We start from the raw sequence: 15552 nt of genomic DNA on the forward strand, positions 1-15552 counted from the left end.
GCCCGTGGACAATCATGGATAAGGTCAAGGAATTGAAGCTATGAAAAATGCGACTTGGACCTATTTTAAAGCCTATTTGGAAACCCAAGGCAAAAGGATTCGTTGTTTAGACCAAATCCCGCAAAAGAGGAAAGAAGAATGGAGCAAAAGAGGAAACACAAACTCTTGCGTCTGGGACACAAGGCCCATGTGTCCAGACGCAGGAACCGACACTATAGCCCACCTCTTTTACAGTTTTGGAAATGAAGTTGGAATCAGAAAGAAGTTGATTTGTAATAGGAAACAAGCCACAGTTTGAGATGTTTCTAGATCTCATTGTAACCCCTATAAATAGAGCACCTCAGTGCCAGCTGTAATTGTCAATTCATAATATTCTTGTCTCCAGAACTTGATGCAGAGAGATTAATAATAAATTATTCGGTTTTCACCAGTCGAGTCTTAATAAATTAGTCTTTCTAGTCTAATGTTCTTCGACTCTTCTTCTTCTCGTTCTTTGTGTTTTTCCTTCTTCATGGAAGGCTAATCTTCTCCTTCAAGGAAAAAAATGAAGTCAGTGTTTAAGGTTCGGTGATTCTTCTGGTTCATGGTGTTCTCCAATCATGTTAGTTGTTCTTTATGTTTTTAGTTATTACTTTCATTGCCCACATCAGGGGATGGAAGTATATAATAGGGTTTATGTTTTGCAATATTAATATCATGCTAGTGTTCTTTATTTTTCTTCTAGTAGTGTAGTTCTTTAGAGTTAGGAAAATATTCTTTGTGTTTCCCTAGAAATGGTAGCTCAGGGAGTGGCTGCCTAGGGAAAGTATTCTTTGTGTTTGCCTTAAGTGGTGATTCATTGAATGACTGCCTTATTAGGAAGTACTCCTTGATGTTGCTCCCGGTAATACATTGAATGGCTGCCTGAGCTTATATAAAAGAAAAGAAGATATTCGTAGCATACACATAGGAACAACCTTAAGTAGAGTTATTCGTTAACGATGTTTCGTCCAAGAGGGCATCGGCACTCACTCGATTGCCTAATTGTAGTCTACTTATGAGAACAACTATAAAGCAAAAGGTCGCAAATCAAAGTATCGGTGGATTCTAATCTCTTGAATTCCCTCTCCAATAAATTCTCAATAATTTAGTTAGTTTAGTTTAGCGTAGCATTAGAATCTACAATATTTATAATCATAGTTTTTAATTCTTCAACCTTTCCAGTCCTGTCATTCGTATAATAGCACTTAAAAGAGAAATGATATCATACTCATCCTTTACTTATTGAAGGATAATTAGGTTTTGATACGCTTCTGTTTTGTCCAACGACCATCATCCATTTACATCATCCATATACCATCTCATACACACAAAAGGAACGCATGTCATTTTTCCGCAATAGAATAGTTAATAGTTGATACTATATTCCTATTAGCTATAAGAATATGCATGCATAACTTCACTCAAGTGATCAGACTCTCGGGAACGGTTTGTAAGGTTATCTATATTGCAATAATAAACAAGTGGCCTAAACCCATAAACGTTTTATAGGAAGAAAAATCGATCACTTCAGTTTTTCTTGACCAATGGAATGTTATTTTAGGTAGGTATTATTCATAAAAGAGAAAAGAATAATATCACATTGAAGAATAATTGAACGACAAACTAAAGCGTTTCAACAAAACTGCAAAATGTTATGCACAAGCAGTGTGCCAGCCTCTCTAGCACACTAATGTGACATAAGCTTTTCATCATTTTCTTGACCCACATGTAGTTATTTTTGGCATGTAACGGAAATCTCTACACTATATTGATAGTTGGGATTTTAGAAACCCTCTCCCCACTATCAAGTAGGCCTACTTCTATTTTCTATTTTATCAAAATTTAGAAATATCTCATTCCTATTTTTTGGCTTACTTCTTAACCGCTAAAAGAGTTTTACAATTTAGGAAATTAGCAAAAGAATTTCAATAATGTGAGAAATATGATTTTAAGATTAGTATTATATCTCTCTTAGGCTAAAAAGATTTTCTCTTCTCCTAATATTGCAACCTCTCTTCTTGGATGTTGTTAGTTACAGAGGTGTTTCTCCACCACCCCCATCCCCCCGAAAACATAATGGCGTTGCTTAAAATCTCATTTTAGCTGTGTTCAAGGCTTAATTGACTATACATTCTTATCTTTAGTATTATTCTTGTCATTCAAGCTTGTGGTGAGTTTTGCTGATTGTAATGCGTTTTGAGTTGAAGTATTATTAATGGTGGCAATTAAGGGGTGATTTGAGTTGAGGGGTAAAACAGTCTTTTTAGGAAATTTTTAGAAATTAGAAGAAATATCATGGAAATAGTGAAATCGAGAGAACTGAATGAGGGAAGTCCTAGTACTCCTAGTACTACCGAAAAGGGAGGTGGAAGAGATGGAAGCACCGGTGTTAAGCGATTTGGGGAAGGATCATTTGGAGAAAATGTTAAGGAATCGAATGATGAAGATTCACACCTGATCCGATTCAAGGAGAACCAGTGGAAGAGGCCCATGCTAAGTTAGGACAAAACCAAGCACTAGTGGTGTATGAGGAACCTAAAACACAAGAGAAGGAAGGAAACGGAGAAGTGGAGAAGGTAAACCCTAATCCCAAAAAAGTGGATCTGGAGAGAAACAGAGGACTTGGGCTGAAATACTTGGACGTAAGGCAGTGGGAAAGAAGAACCTAACGTACATTAAACCAACATATGTTGATGGGAAGCCAGTGGTGCACGAAAGTCAAGCCAGGTTTGATTGTTATTAAGAAGTACGATAAACTGGTGGTGGGAAGTTTCGTTGGGAAGAAACCAGGGTTTATGTTTGTGAAAGATGTGGTGACTCGGTCATGGCGTCTGAAGCATAAGTTTAAAATGAAAACTTATGGAGATTCAATGTTCACATTTGAATTTGAATTAGAAGAAGATCGAGAAACAGTTCTGGACATAGGAAGCTTCCATATTGCAAGTCAGTTGTTCGTCGTAAGGCCTTGGAAACTATTCGTAGAGGCAGAAACGAAGGAACTTAAGACGATTCCGATATGGATTATTATGAAAAATTTCCCATTGGAGATGTGGGATTCAAGGGGGTTCAGTCAGGTTGCAAGCGCAATAGGAATACCGATGTTTACTGATAAACCAACGGAGGAGATGACCAGAACCACTTATGCAAGAATCTGTGTTGAAGTCGATGTGGACTGCAAGTTCCAATCGGAAGTACCACTGGTGATAGATGAAATGAAAGCGATGACCATTCCAATAGAATACAATTGGAAACCACCAATATGCAAACACTGCAAAGTGTTTGGACACAATGATTCAAAGTGCCCGAAGGCAGAAAGGGAGAACAGAGGGCAACAAAAGATTTGGCTGAAAAAGGGAGAGGGGGTGAAAGACAAAGAACGAGAGAGTGAGACACAGAATACTGATGCTCAAGAAGAAAAGACAGAGCAGGAAGAAGAAGGGATAGGAGGTGAAAGAGAAGTAGAGGAAGAGAATAGAAAGGAAGGGTGGAGGTCCCCATCACGAAGACACACAGTTAGAGCAAGAGCAGACCACAATATGCCTGAAGTTACAGAGGGTACAGACTGTGAAAAGGGAAGTGAGCTGAATAAAAAAGATACAACAAAAGGAATGGAAAAAATAGGTGAAAGCAAGGAGCTGGCTCTGAATGTGAAACCATTGCAAGTAAAGGAGAGTAGGATTGCAACTCTTACCACATCAAGTAAGATAGTACCAACTACATCGGGGGTACAAAAACAGGAATGAAGGACCAATCAAGGTATTAATACAAATACATCCAATCAAGTAAATGATTAATACAAATTGCTTGGAACGTTGAGGGGGTTAAATATGGTTTTAAACGGATGGAGGTGAAAGAATTAATAAGAAAGTATGAGATAAGTTTGATAGGGCTCTTTGGACACAAGAGTTCGGAGAAAAACATGGGGCCCGATCACCGATAGAGTATGTCTTTGGTTGGGAAGTGATTCATAACTATGAGTTGAAAGTGAAGCAGAAAGATTTTGGTATGCTTAGACCCAACGATGTGTGCTATTATTAATATAATAAGGAAGGTACAATTATATAAGCTTGGAGTTAGCTTTGAATAATGGGAAAACATGTGTGGTTACCATCATATATGCGAAGTACGATTATAGGAGGAGGAGAGAAACATGGAATGATATAATAAGTATGTCAAATAGTATACAAAGGTGCCATGGCTGGTAATGGGAGACTACAACTCCATCTTGAATTCACAAGAGAAGGGGGGATTACCAAAGAGACCGCGATAATTTTGTAGATCCGTTAGAGTGCACGAATCTGGCCGGTAGATTTGAGATACTGATGGTAATTTTCTCACATGGAGTAACAAACAAGAAGACAGAGTATGGTGTAAACTTGATAGGGTTATGGTGAATTCAGAATGGGTTGATGAGAATAATGATATGGAGGCGGGGTTCTTAAATCCGGGAGCAACATCGCACCATTCACCCATGGTGGTGTACTTCATTGTTCAAAGGCATAAGAAGAAAAGAACATTCGATATACTTTAATTTCTGGTCTAACGAGGAAGGGTACATGGAATTGATACGTAAAAGCATGGGAAACTCCGGTGGTTGGGAATCCAATGTATGTATTCATGAGGAAGTTAAAGTATGTGAAGCTAGCTTTGATAGAATGGAACAAGGAAAGAGTGGGGAAAGTAGAGGTTCGGTTAGAGAAAGAGAAAAAAAGACTAGATGAGGTACGCACCAAGTTACAACAACAACCAATGGAGGTAACAACACCGATGCAAGAGGAAAAGAGGCTATAACAGATATGTTAGAGCTTCTTTGAATGATGAATCTATGAAGAAACGTAACTCAAGAGATCAAGTGATAGTGCTTATAACAACACAACATATTTCTTCAAGTCTATGCGGGCAAGAAGAATGACGAATAAGATAACATGCCTTAAAGATGGAAGTGGGAATATGATTGAAGGGTGGATGAGATTGGGAGAGAATGTGTAGAATATTATAGGGAGTCAGATAGTCCAAGAAACCTTACAAGACCAGATTTCGATATGTTTGATGAAATACAGCCCGGATATGTATTAAACGCAGAATTAAAAAGGGAGAGGAGAGAGATGTAACAAAGAGATGAGATAGTGGAGGCGCCGGGCTGGAATTGATAGTGATAAAGCACCGGGGGAGATGGATTTGGATCACACTTCTTCAAATCTGCATGGAGAATAATAGGAGATGATTTTGTGAAGGCCATTAAGAACTTTTTTTCAATTCGGAATGCTATTGAAGGAGGTAAACTCGACTTGTGTAACTCTTATCCCTAAGAATTTGAGTCCTTCATCGCCGAAAGTGATTATAGACCAATATCATCTTTGAAGGTGATGTATAAAAGCATTACTAAGGTCATGACTAGCGTAATGAGGAATATTATGCATAATGTAGTATCTCCAAATCAATCAGCGCTCATCTCGGGGAAGGAGCATCCAAGATAATATTTTATTGTCTCATGAGTTATTACATAATTATCATAGAGATGAGGAACCTTCGAGAATGGCAAAAAAGATTGATCTGAAAAAGGCATATGATTTAGTGAGATGGGAAACAAATGAGTTTGCATTGACAAGGTTTGGATTCCCATAGATTCATTGGATGGGTTATGGCATGTATTCGCATTAATCGTACTTCTATAATGCTTTGAATGGAGCCCTTATGGATATTTTTTAGGCAAGAGAGGAATAAGGCAAGGGGATCCAATGTCACCATATTTATTTGTTATGGTCATGGAGTTGTTCTCAGAACTTATGATGCAAAGTGTGGTTAGGGGAGATTACAAACTTCATTATAAATGTCATGATCCTATGATAACCCATTTATCCTTTGCGAGATGACTTGATAGCATTCATGCATGGAGATTTAGGAACAAAGAAACACACTAAAGGCCACACTTGAGGTTTTAAAAGGTGCTCGGGCTTAGAAGTAAATGTACGAGAAAAGCCAAGTATTCTTTACGTGAATGGATGAAAGAAACATTGAGGAAGCAACACGACATTACAATTCTCTGAAGGGTGCTTTTTTGAAGTACTTGGGAATGCCGCTAATCACCACAAGACTCACATTTACAGATTGTATGCCTCTCATCACAAAGGTAACAAATAGAATTCAAGGATGGAGGAGTAAATTCTTGTCTTATGCGGGAGATTGCAATTGTTGAAAGCAGTTAACAATAACTTGAGCGTGTATTGGTTATCATCGTTTGTCTTGCCTCAAAAGGGCAATAGATGAAATCAATAGATTATGTAGAAACTTTCTATGGACCGGGGGACCGATGGGGACACATCTCATGCTTTGATCAATATAGTGAGGGAGGGCTTGGGATAAGATGTTTGAAACTACTTAATCATCAAACAAACATACGGCATCTCCGGAATGTAATAAGTAAGAAGAATACACTGTGGGTGAGATGGATACAGAAGAATAAGATTAAAGGGGAGGAATATATGGGATATTAAAATTCCAAACGATTCATGGAGTTGGAGAAACATCTTAAAGGAAAGGTCGAGCGAAAGGGATGGCAAAGATTTGATTGGGGATGGGGAAGAAACAAGGCTATGGAGTGATCCATGGCATCCTCGGGCATATTGAAAGATAAGTTTCCTAATGCTCATATACACAGAATGCCACAAGAATAGTAAGGTTGCATGTCTAATAGAAGATGGGCAACTGATTTCCACAAAGGTTCAGGTGCGGTGTACGAATTAGTACAAGACATAGAGAGAGAAGTCAAGGTGCATAAGGGAATGATGAGATAGTTTGATCTGCAAAGGAAGGAAATTACACCATGAAAGACACATATGAGGGACTCGGACACAAAAAGCAAAGAGTAAACCGGTCGGGTTGGTGTGGTTCACTAATCGAATACCAAGGTACTCATTTATAAGTTGGTTAATAATCGAAAAATGGGTTAAAGACATTGCAGAGGTTAAAAGAATGGGATGTAGTCAATCGAAGTCGTGTGTATTGTGTAATCTTTGAGTCGAAAACAAAGAGCACCTCTTCTTCTGTGCAGATATCGCGAAAGTGGTATGGGAGGGATTGCCAATGAGAGCAAAGCTATCACAAGACAAGAGAGCAAACTTGGCGAAGAATTGAATTGGATAATGAACAGTAAGGGGGAAGGGGGGGAAAGCAAGATGCTCTGGCAAACCGATATTTACTGGATTCATATATTGGGTTTGGCGGGAAAAGAAACTCGAGGATTTTTAACACAAAGCGAGTGAAAGTGAGTGCTGGTGGAAGCGATAATGAGAGAGGTGAAAGTGAAGGTACACGCTGATGAAGATAACAATGGAGGAAGGACCCGAGAGGCGGTTTGAAGAGGACAAAGTGTAGAGGTGGTGGAGCATACAAGCTTGAAATGCAAATGGAAGAAGGCGGTGGCGGGAATTACACCTTAAACAATGGAAGTGTGAAAGGATTGAGAGGACAATGGGGAGCAAGAATACGAGATGAAGAAGGCGTGGGTGGCAAAAGATGGTGTATCGAATTCGAATATAGCTTTGGTGGAATTACAAGGATTAGAACATGGAATCGAGGTTAGCTATGGGCCGAATATAGGAAGAATAGAAGCCCAAACGGATTCAGAAAATGTGGTTGCATTTATAAAGACCAGGAAATACCCATGGAGAGCGAGAAGGCAGATAAAGAATATCCATGATATGATAGCAGGAGTGGAATATTTCGTTATAGAACATATCTACAGGGAAACAAACATGTTAGCAGATGCAATAGCGGCAAATTGCCCAAATGTTAGTTATCATGAAATTGTAATTAGCACATTAGCAGAAAATGTAATCAAAATAGCACATGATGATGCTATAGGAAGAGAGTATGTGAGGAAGTGATTGTAAACACAATTTATTATGATTAATAATAGGGGTAGGGGTCCCCGTTAACAACCTCGCTTGCCAATCAAAAAAAATATATATATATATATTGCAACCTCTTTCCTCATAGTCACACGCTCATACTATTGCATTCATAGATAGACTGCCTCAGTGCCTCTCTTAGCCAGTAGTAGGGGATTGCTAAATTTGCTATAAGATCACCCGCATGCGCACCGGCAGTAGCATGAAGTCCGTGGGGTAGCCACACATACACAAACCACAGTCTCTCTCTCATTGTTGGAAGATGCTGGCTTGATGAAAGAGGACAAGTGGACAACAACATAAACCCAATATATCTTAAAAGTTTTCTACAAGTAAGATGACTGGTAAAGATAATGGCTAGACCCACCACATGATTTTTGCGGTCTGGAAGCTTTCTAAACCCGAACCTTCCCAAATCCAAAAATAAGTGAGATCCTAAATTTTATTCTGTCAAGATTCTTATCAAAAAATTTTATGCAAGACAAAATGCCGGACGTCAATAACAGTGGCTAACTGGTCTATCAGTCCATTACTATAGGCTGTCGGCTGTCAATGGATCAGTTTGGGCTGGATTTTGGAAAATCCAAAACTGAACTGATAGGATATCTGCGTCTAAAACCCGAAACCAAATCAATATCTTATAAGTTCGGTAGAGGACAAACCAAATTTCCAAAACCCAAACTGTTTTTATCAGTTTGGTTCAGATCAATTATCAGTTGTGGAAACCCATTCACAACCTACATCACTCCCCATAAATGTGGCTTGAGATAATATTGCCTCATCTAGTTGTCTTGGAGATTCAATGATTATACCATAAGTAAAACATGATTGCTTCCACATAAACTTTAGTGGGTGTTTTAATCTCATTTTTTTGAAGAAATCAATTTTTTAAAAAAACTATTTTTATCAAACTAGTCAATTTCGCACACGCTAAATCCATTTGACTTTTGGCGGAAGATGAGAGAAAAAAAAACTATTTTTTAATTAGAAAAACAAGTTTTTATTATTTATTATAAAATAATTTTTTTAGACTAATAATTTTTTTTGGGTGATAAACTACTTTTCAGAAAAATGTAAACCAAATATATTTATTCCCAAAACATTTTTTCACTAATAAATATTTATTGACAATAAATAAATAGAATCCCAACATCCCCTTTATCCATAAAACTCATTCTCCATCCATAACTCTGGCTAGACTCGAGTCATTTCTCCTCTTTTCTTTCACAATAAAAGATTTTCAGTTCTACAAATAGCAAGAGAATTTCTAACTTATCTTCCATCTCATTTTTAACGATCCACCTTTGAGAAAAGTACGTAATTATGGGATCTGATTATCAACTTCATATCTTCTTCTTCCCATTCATGGCTCATGGTCATTCGATTCCAATCATAGACATGGCCAGATTGTTCGCCGCACGCGGTACTAAGTCGACAATAATAACTACTCCCCTTAATGCCTACTTCTTCTCAGATACATTAGATCGAGATAGACAAAAAGGCCTTGATATTAGCCTTCAAGTCATCCAATTCCCCTCTGCACAAGTAGGATTGCCCGAAGGATGCGAGAGTGTGGAGTCGATAACTACCATAGACATGCTAGTAAATTTCTTTGAAGCTACTACTAAACTCCAGCAACCATTCGAGCAGCTCCTCAAAAAACATCAGCCTGATTGTATAATCTCTGACATGTTCTTTCATTGGACAACAGAACTAGCAAGCAAACACGGAATTGCTAGGCTTGTCTTTCATGGGATGAGTTATTTTCCTCTCAGTCTCTTTGAAAACATCAAACGTTATGCTCCATACGAAAACATCGCATCTGATTCAGATGTCTTTGTGGTTCCAGGTCTGCCTGATCAGATAGAGATGACAAAGGCACAGTTGCCTGACCATATTGTAGCCCGCAATGCAATTTCAGATATGATGGAGGTCATAAATGAAACGGAGCTAAAAAGCTTCGGAATTGTGGTGAATACCTTCTATGAGTTGGAACCAGCTTATGCTGAGTACTATAAAAATGAGATGGGAAGAAGAGCATGGAACATAGGCCCTGTCTCGCTTTATAATATAAACATTGTTGATAAGGCAACCAGGGGGCAGAAATCCTCTATTGACGAACATTGTTGTTTGCAATGGCTAGACGACAAGAAACCCAACTCGGTTCTCTATGTTTGTTACGGAAGTTGCTCTCGCTTCAGTAGTAATCAACTGCTTGAAATAGCAATGGGTCTTGAAGCTTCTGAGATTCCATTCATTTGGGTCATAAAGACCCCCAGAAACAACGAAAAAGAACAATTCCTGCCCACTGGATTTGAACAGAGAATGAAGGGGACGGGTTTGCTAATAAGAGATTGGGCACCACAAGTGCTCATACTTGACCACCCAGCTATTGGAGGGTTCATGACTCATTGTGGGTGGAACTCCACGCTCGAAGGAGTTAGTGCAGGGGTGACCTTTATCACTTGGCCAGTGTTTGCCGACCAGTTTAACAACGAGAAGTTTATCACTCAGGTGTTGAAGATCGGAATCAGTGCAGGTAATGAAGTCTGGAATTCATGGGTAGAACCAGAAAATGTGATGGTCAAAAGAGAGATGATAGAGAAGGTAGTGACTCAACTAATGAGTCATGGGGAAGAAGCAGACGAAATGAGAAACCGTGCAAAAGAGCTAGGAGAAATAGCAAAGAGGACTGTGGAAGAAGGTGGGTCATCCTACACCAATTTGACGGATCTAATTGAGAAATTGAGGGAGCATAAGAGCATTCACACTTCACAGCGATCAAAAGAGAAAGCGATTAACAAATAGATTTGCACAATTGGCACTTGCAGCAGAGGTGTACATAGTTGTTTGGGCTGTACCACTAAAGCGGCGCTACTACTGTACTAGTGCAGTGATATGCCACATAAATTGGCATACACTCTATTTTGGTTCAGCGGTTTCCTATACATAAATCAAACAAGTTTACAACATTCAGAGCTTTGAATTTTTGTTATCAGAGGCTTTTATGGCTAAAGAAACAAGGGTTAACTAGTATTACCCCACTAGATATGAGCCAATTAGGAGTTTTTCCAAGAGAAATTAGGGTCTCTCCCAAGTACACACAAACAAATATCAACTTAGTGTTTTCTTTGTGTGTATTTGGGGGGTAATACTCGTTAACTTTAAGAACTATTGAATCAACTCAAAAATTCAAATTCACACTAAAAAGTCATTTTATTGTACAATTGCAATGCTCTATCAACATTAAAGTTAATGAAACCGTTTCTGTTTTTGTATGACTTTGTTCTTCTTCTTCTCTCTGTTTTGAAATTGAAACAATGACAAATTTAAGTCATGGAACCTAACCTACATATCAAATTTCACGAAACATAGTTTAGATGCCAAAAGGCAAAAAGCTGTGATTTTCCTAAAGCTGAAGTCTAAAGCTTTTACACATGAACACCGTTGGAAGAAACAGTCGCCAAGAAATCTAAAGTTGAACTGTTGAAAGAAATAACGCAAGCGACGTCTTAATTGAACCCTTGGCATGGTTTACAAGAAAAAATTCGCTCTGAAACGCTTAGGAGCAAAAAGCCTCCTAAACACATCTCCACTACACATCCAAAATTTTATTATCTATTGATTAACTAGAATTAATTAAAATCTAAATTTTATTCTCTATCCAAAACATTTAACTTTTTTCTCCACAAATCTTTCTTTTATTTGTATTTCCATAAGAAAAAAAAAATCTACAATGAAAAATTCGTGAAACACCCCTAACTGTACTTTTCTTGTCATCCTATTCCATTATTCCCAATATTTAGCTTTGGCGGTAAAACCCAAAAAAAATAAAAATAAAAAACCTTATATAATAAAATGAAAAGTAGACCAACATTTATAAAAAAAAACTCCTAAAATTTTAAAGAAACATAAATATAATGCAATTACAAATTGGAACTTTGTTACAACCCATAATACTGATGATAATAGCCAATAAAAAAATAAGTGAGAAATTCATGTTGTAATTAAATGAATTGAAGGAGAACCCATAGAAAAATCTGCAACACAAAATTAAAAATTGGCAAAAAGCTTAGCTAAATGAGAAATGAGGGACTACAAATAGATTTGTGGAGAAAAAAGTGAAATGTTTTGGATAGAAAATAAAACTTAGATTTTAATTAAAAGAACTGAATTTTCCATGGGCGTTTTTTCAGTACATTCGGCATAAATACTCTTAACTTCCACTCTTTCCATATTTTCATATCAAATGAAACTTACATTTTTGTCCAATGTACTGAAAATTTGTAAAAATGGTAAAATCGCCCGTCGAAAATTGTGTTCCTTAATTAATTAATTAACTCTAGTTAATCAATAGATAATAAGATTTTGTATGTATTTTGTATGTATTGTGGAGATACCCTTAGGAGGTTTTTTTTGCTCCTAAGCCCTTTGCAGCGAATTTTTTCTCGTGGTTTACTGGCTTACAGCCCAGCATCACGATCAGTGACCCACAGTCGACATATATTAGTTTATCCACGAGCTTCTCCTCAAATATAGTCAGGGTTGCATTAAAATATTCGACCCTCAATTTTCTTCTTATCCATACCGCCGTCTAAGTTGATTTCCGATGGAAGGGAAGATGGAAGAAGACGGCATTCAAATAAAAAATAATAATACTACTAATAATCAACCGAATGAAAAACAACTAAGTCCCCATTATGCGGTTGGAAACAGTTCAATTTTTATCTCTTATTGTACCCAACTTGGGGTTCTACAAATAACAAGTTTTGCATAAGAGCATCTCTAGGTGGTGGTAGCATACTCTTCATATTTGAAAAATGCGAATAAAAAAACTGGTCGCAAATTTCGACCAATTCTAAGTGGTTGCAAATTTCATTCGCAAATTTGGAATAGGCTACATTGTGCGACATTACCAATGTCGCCCCCAAGTTGAAAAAAAAACTCACACGACATTCCCACTGTCGCACCAAATTGAAAATGTAAAAAACAATAACTCGCGCGACAATACTACTGGCGCGTGGTGCTGGTCAAAGTCAAAAAAAAAAAATTGGGGCGACATTTGCAATGGTGCACGATATTACCAATGTCGCTCCGCATCCACATCCAAATTGCCAAATTTGCAAACAAGAATGCAAACAATCAGTTAATGCAACCACGAATGCTACCACCTATAGATGGAATTTCGGCAAATTCCGACACATTCCTTCAAATTTGAAGGATGCGACTAAATTTACTACCACCTAGAGATGCTCTAAATTTCACAAGACCGATAACCAACTTCGGGTTCTACAAATAACAAGCTTTGCATAAATTTCACAAGGCCGATAACCAACTTCGGTATCTACAAATAACAAGCTTTGCATAAATTTCACAAGACAAGAACTCTCCCCACTGTCTTCGTCTTCTTAGTTTCAAGTTATCCTCAACTCATTCCTAATACATAAAAACAATTTCTTTTTCATGGGGTCTGAAGCTCGACAACTTCATCTCTTCTTCTTTCCACTCATGGCTCATGGTCATACAATTCCAATCATAGACATCGCCAGATTATTTGCCGCGCGTGGTAATAAATCAACCATAATCACAACTCCACTTAATGCCCCACACTTCTCAGAAACCATAGATCAAGAAAGACAAAGCGGCCTTGACATTGGTGTTGAAATAATCCAGTTTCCTTCTATAGAAGCAGGATTACCTCAAGGATGTGAAAGTATAGATTCTATTCCTTCACCAGAAATGATAACGAACTTCTTCACGGCTCTTTCATTGCCACAACAACCTTTTGAGCAGCTACTTCAGAGATGTCAACCTGATTGTGTTGTTGCTGACATGTTTTTAACATGGACAACAAAAATAGCAAGCAAGCATGGAATTCCTAGGCTTGTCTTTCACGGAACAAGCCACTTCACTCATTGTCTAACTGAAAACATCAAATGTTATGCCCCTCATGAGAAAGTGGCATTTGATTCAGAGTTTTTTGTGGTTCCAGGCCTACCAGATCAGATAGAGATGACAAAGTTTGAACTGCCAGACCTCCCTAAATTGTATAACAATTTAACAGATTTGATAGCTAAAGTGGAAGAAACAGAGCTCACAAGCTTTGGGGTCTTGGTGAACAGCTTCTATGAGTTGGAGCCTGCTTAAGCGGAATACTACAAGGAGATGGCAAGAAAAGCATGGAACGTAGGTCCAGTTTCACTTTATAATAAAAGCATTATTGACAAGGCTCAGAGGGGACAGAAACTCTGCATAGACGTAGACCATATTTTGAGTTGGCTCAACTCCAGGGAACCTAATTCCGTTCTTTATGTATCTTTCAGTAGTATCTCACGCTTTGGTATACCTCAACTGCTTGAGATTGCAATGGGACTTGAAGCTTCTGAAGTCCCATTCATTTGGGTTGTGAGAACGGCCAAAAAAGTGGAGAAAAACCATTTCTTACCTGAAGGTTTCGAAGAGAGAATGAAAGGGAAAGGTTTGATAATTACAAATTGGGCACCACAAGTACTCATACTTGACCATCCAGCTGTTGGAGGTTTCATGACTCACTGTGGGTGGAACTCCACAATTGAAGGCATTAGCACAAGTTTGCCCATGATCACATGGCCAATGTTCGCCGAGCAGTTCAACAATGAGAAGTTTGTCACTAGTGTTGAAGACTGGAATAAAGGCAGGCAATGAAGTCTGGAATTCATGGGTAGAACCAGAAAATGTGTCAGTGAGAAAGGAAAGGGTTGAGGAAAGTAGTGACTCAACTTATGAGCAATGGAAAAGATGCACAAGATATGAGGAGGCGAGCTACAGAGCTTGGAGAAAAGGCAAAGAGAGCTGTTGATGAAGGTGGATCATCCAACACTGACCTGACTGCTTTGATTGAGGTGTTGAAAGCCCATTCGCAGAAATCAAACTAATGAAGAACAATAAACAATGGACTTGCAATTGCGTACATCTATCAGAATACCTTGAGGGTTGGTGCTCTGGAAGTTAGTCAGACATGATCTATAATATTACTTCGGATTTAATTTAAGCATTTGATAATTTTCTGGTTATCTCCCATCTAAGGTTATCGATGGCTGTCCTCATCTAATAATCTACGTATCCCCGTCTAAAAAGATGCAATAAATAGGCTGCAAAGTTCAACCTTCATACAGTAGACATAAGTACATGGATGTGCAATATATGAAAATGTGGAAGATATTTATCCAAAGCTAAGTATTTCCTAAAATCTTAAAATAATGTTCGTGCAACTGCACCTGAAGTGTGCGCTGTCGCCACTATGTTAATTCCTTGGAATTTTTGAGTAATCGTTAATTAAACAAGGAGGCCATGGGTTCAACTTTGCTCAATAATATAACAACAAAGAACAATTTTATCCAACAGCATCACTCACAGAATATGTTCAGGTGTCCTACGAGCATGAGGCAAATGCCTCTCAAAAAATTTCAAGTTACTCAGCAAAAAGTTTGAGTCAAATTCGTCACCAAATTCTGTTTAGTAATGAGTGTTCCATGGGGTGAGAAGTCCCAGATTTACCAACATAATAGAGATAATAGTAACACTTACTCATACAATTGTGCATTCCTAAAAGCTATATCCATTATTATAGACTATTAGAACA

The 15552-nt window shown here is 38.0% G+C and overlaps 2 protein-coding genes and 1 pseudogene across 3 annotated transcripts; all 3 read left to right on the top strand.

Moving 5' to 3' along the window:
• Positions 1 to 7511: 7511 nt before the first annotated feature.
• On the top strand, positions 7512 to 7907 carry LOC147519669 (uncharacterized). The gene has a single exon (XM_086594167.1). It carries the CDS (start codon positions 7512 to 7514, stop codon positions 7905 to 7907), a length of 396 nt encoding a protein of 131 aa, XP_086450293.1.
• A 1089-nt stretch (positions 7908 to 8996) lies between these two features.
• LOC147519670 (putative UDP-glucosyl transferase 73B6) lies at positions 8997 to 10903 on the top strand. The gene has a single exon (XM_086591231.1). It carries the CDS (start codon positions 9255 to 9257, stop codon positions 10737 to 10739), a length of 1485 nt encoding a protein of 494 aa, XP_086447357.1. The 5' UTR covers positions 8997 to 9254; the 3' UTR covers positions 10740 to 10903.
• A 2321-nt stretch (positions 10904 to 13224) lies between these two features.
• Positions 13225 to 14990, top strand: LOC147519671 (putative UDP-glucosyl transferase 73B6; annotated as a pseudogene). The gene has a single exon (XR_015212310.1). The product of XR_015212310.1 is annotated as a putative UDP-glucosyl transferase 73B6 (transcript).
• Positions 14991 to 15552: the final 562 nt, after the last annotated feature.

Source organism: Coptis chinensis, chromosome 2, assembly GCF_015680905.1.
Source record: "Coptis chinensis isolate HL-2020 chromosome 2, ASM1568090v1, whole genome shotgun sequence".
NCBI classification, from domain to species: domain Eukaryota; kingdom Viridiplantae; phylum Streptophyta; class Magnoliopsida; order Ranunculales; family Ranunculaceae; genus Coptis; species Coptis chinensis.

What these genes read in the sequence shown, in the direction of transcription:
- LOC147519669 (XM_086594167.1), top strand. Translation starts at nt 7,512, where the DNA reads ATGAAGAAGGCGTGGGTGGCAAAAGATGGTGTATCGAATTCGAATATA.
- LOC147519670 (XM_086591231.1), top strand. Translation starts at nt 9,255, where the DNA reads ATGGGATCTGATTATCAACTTCATATCTTCTTCTTCCCATTCATGGCT.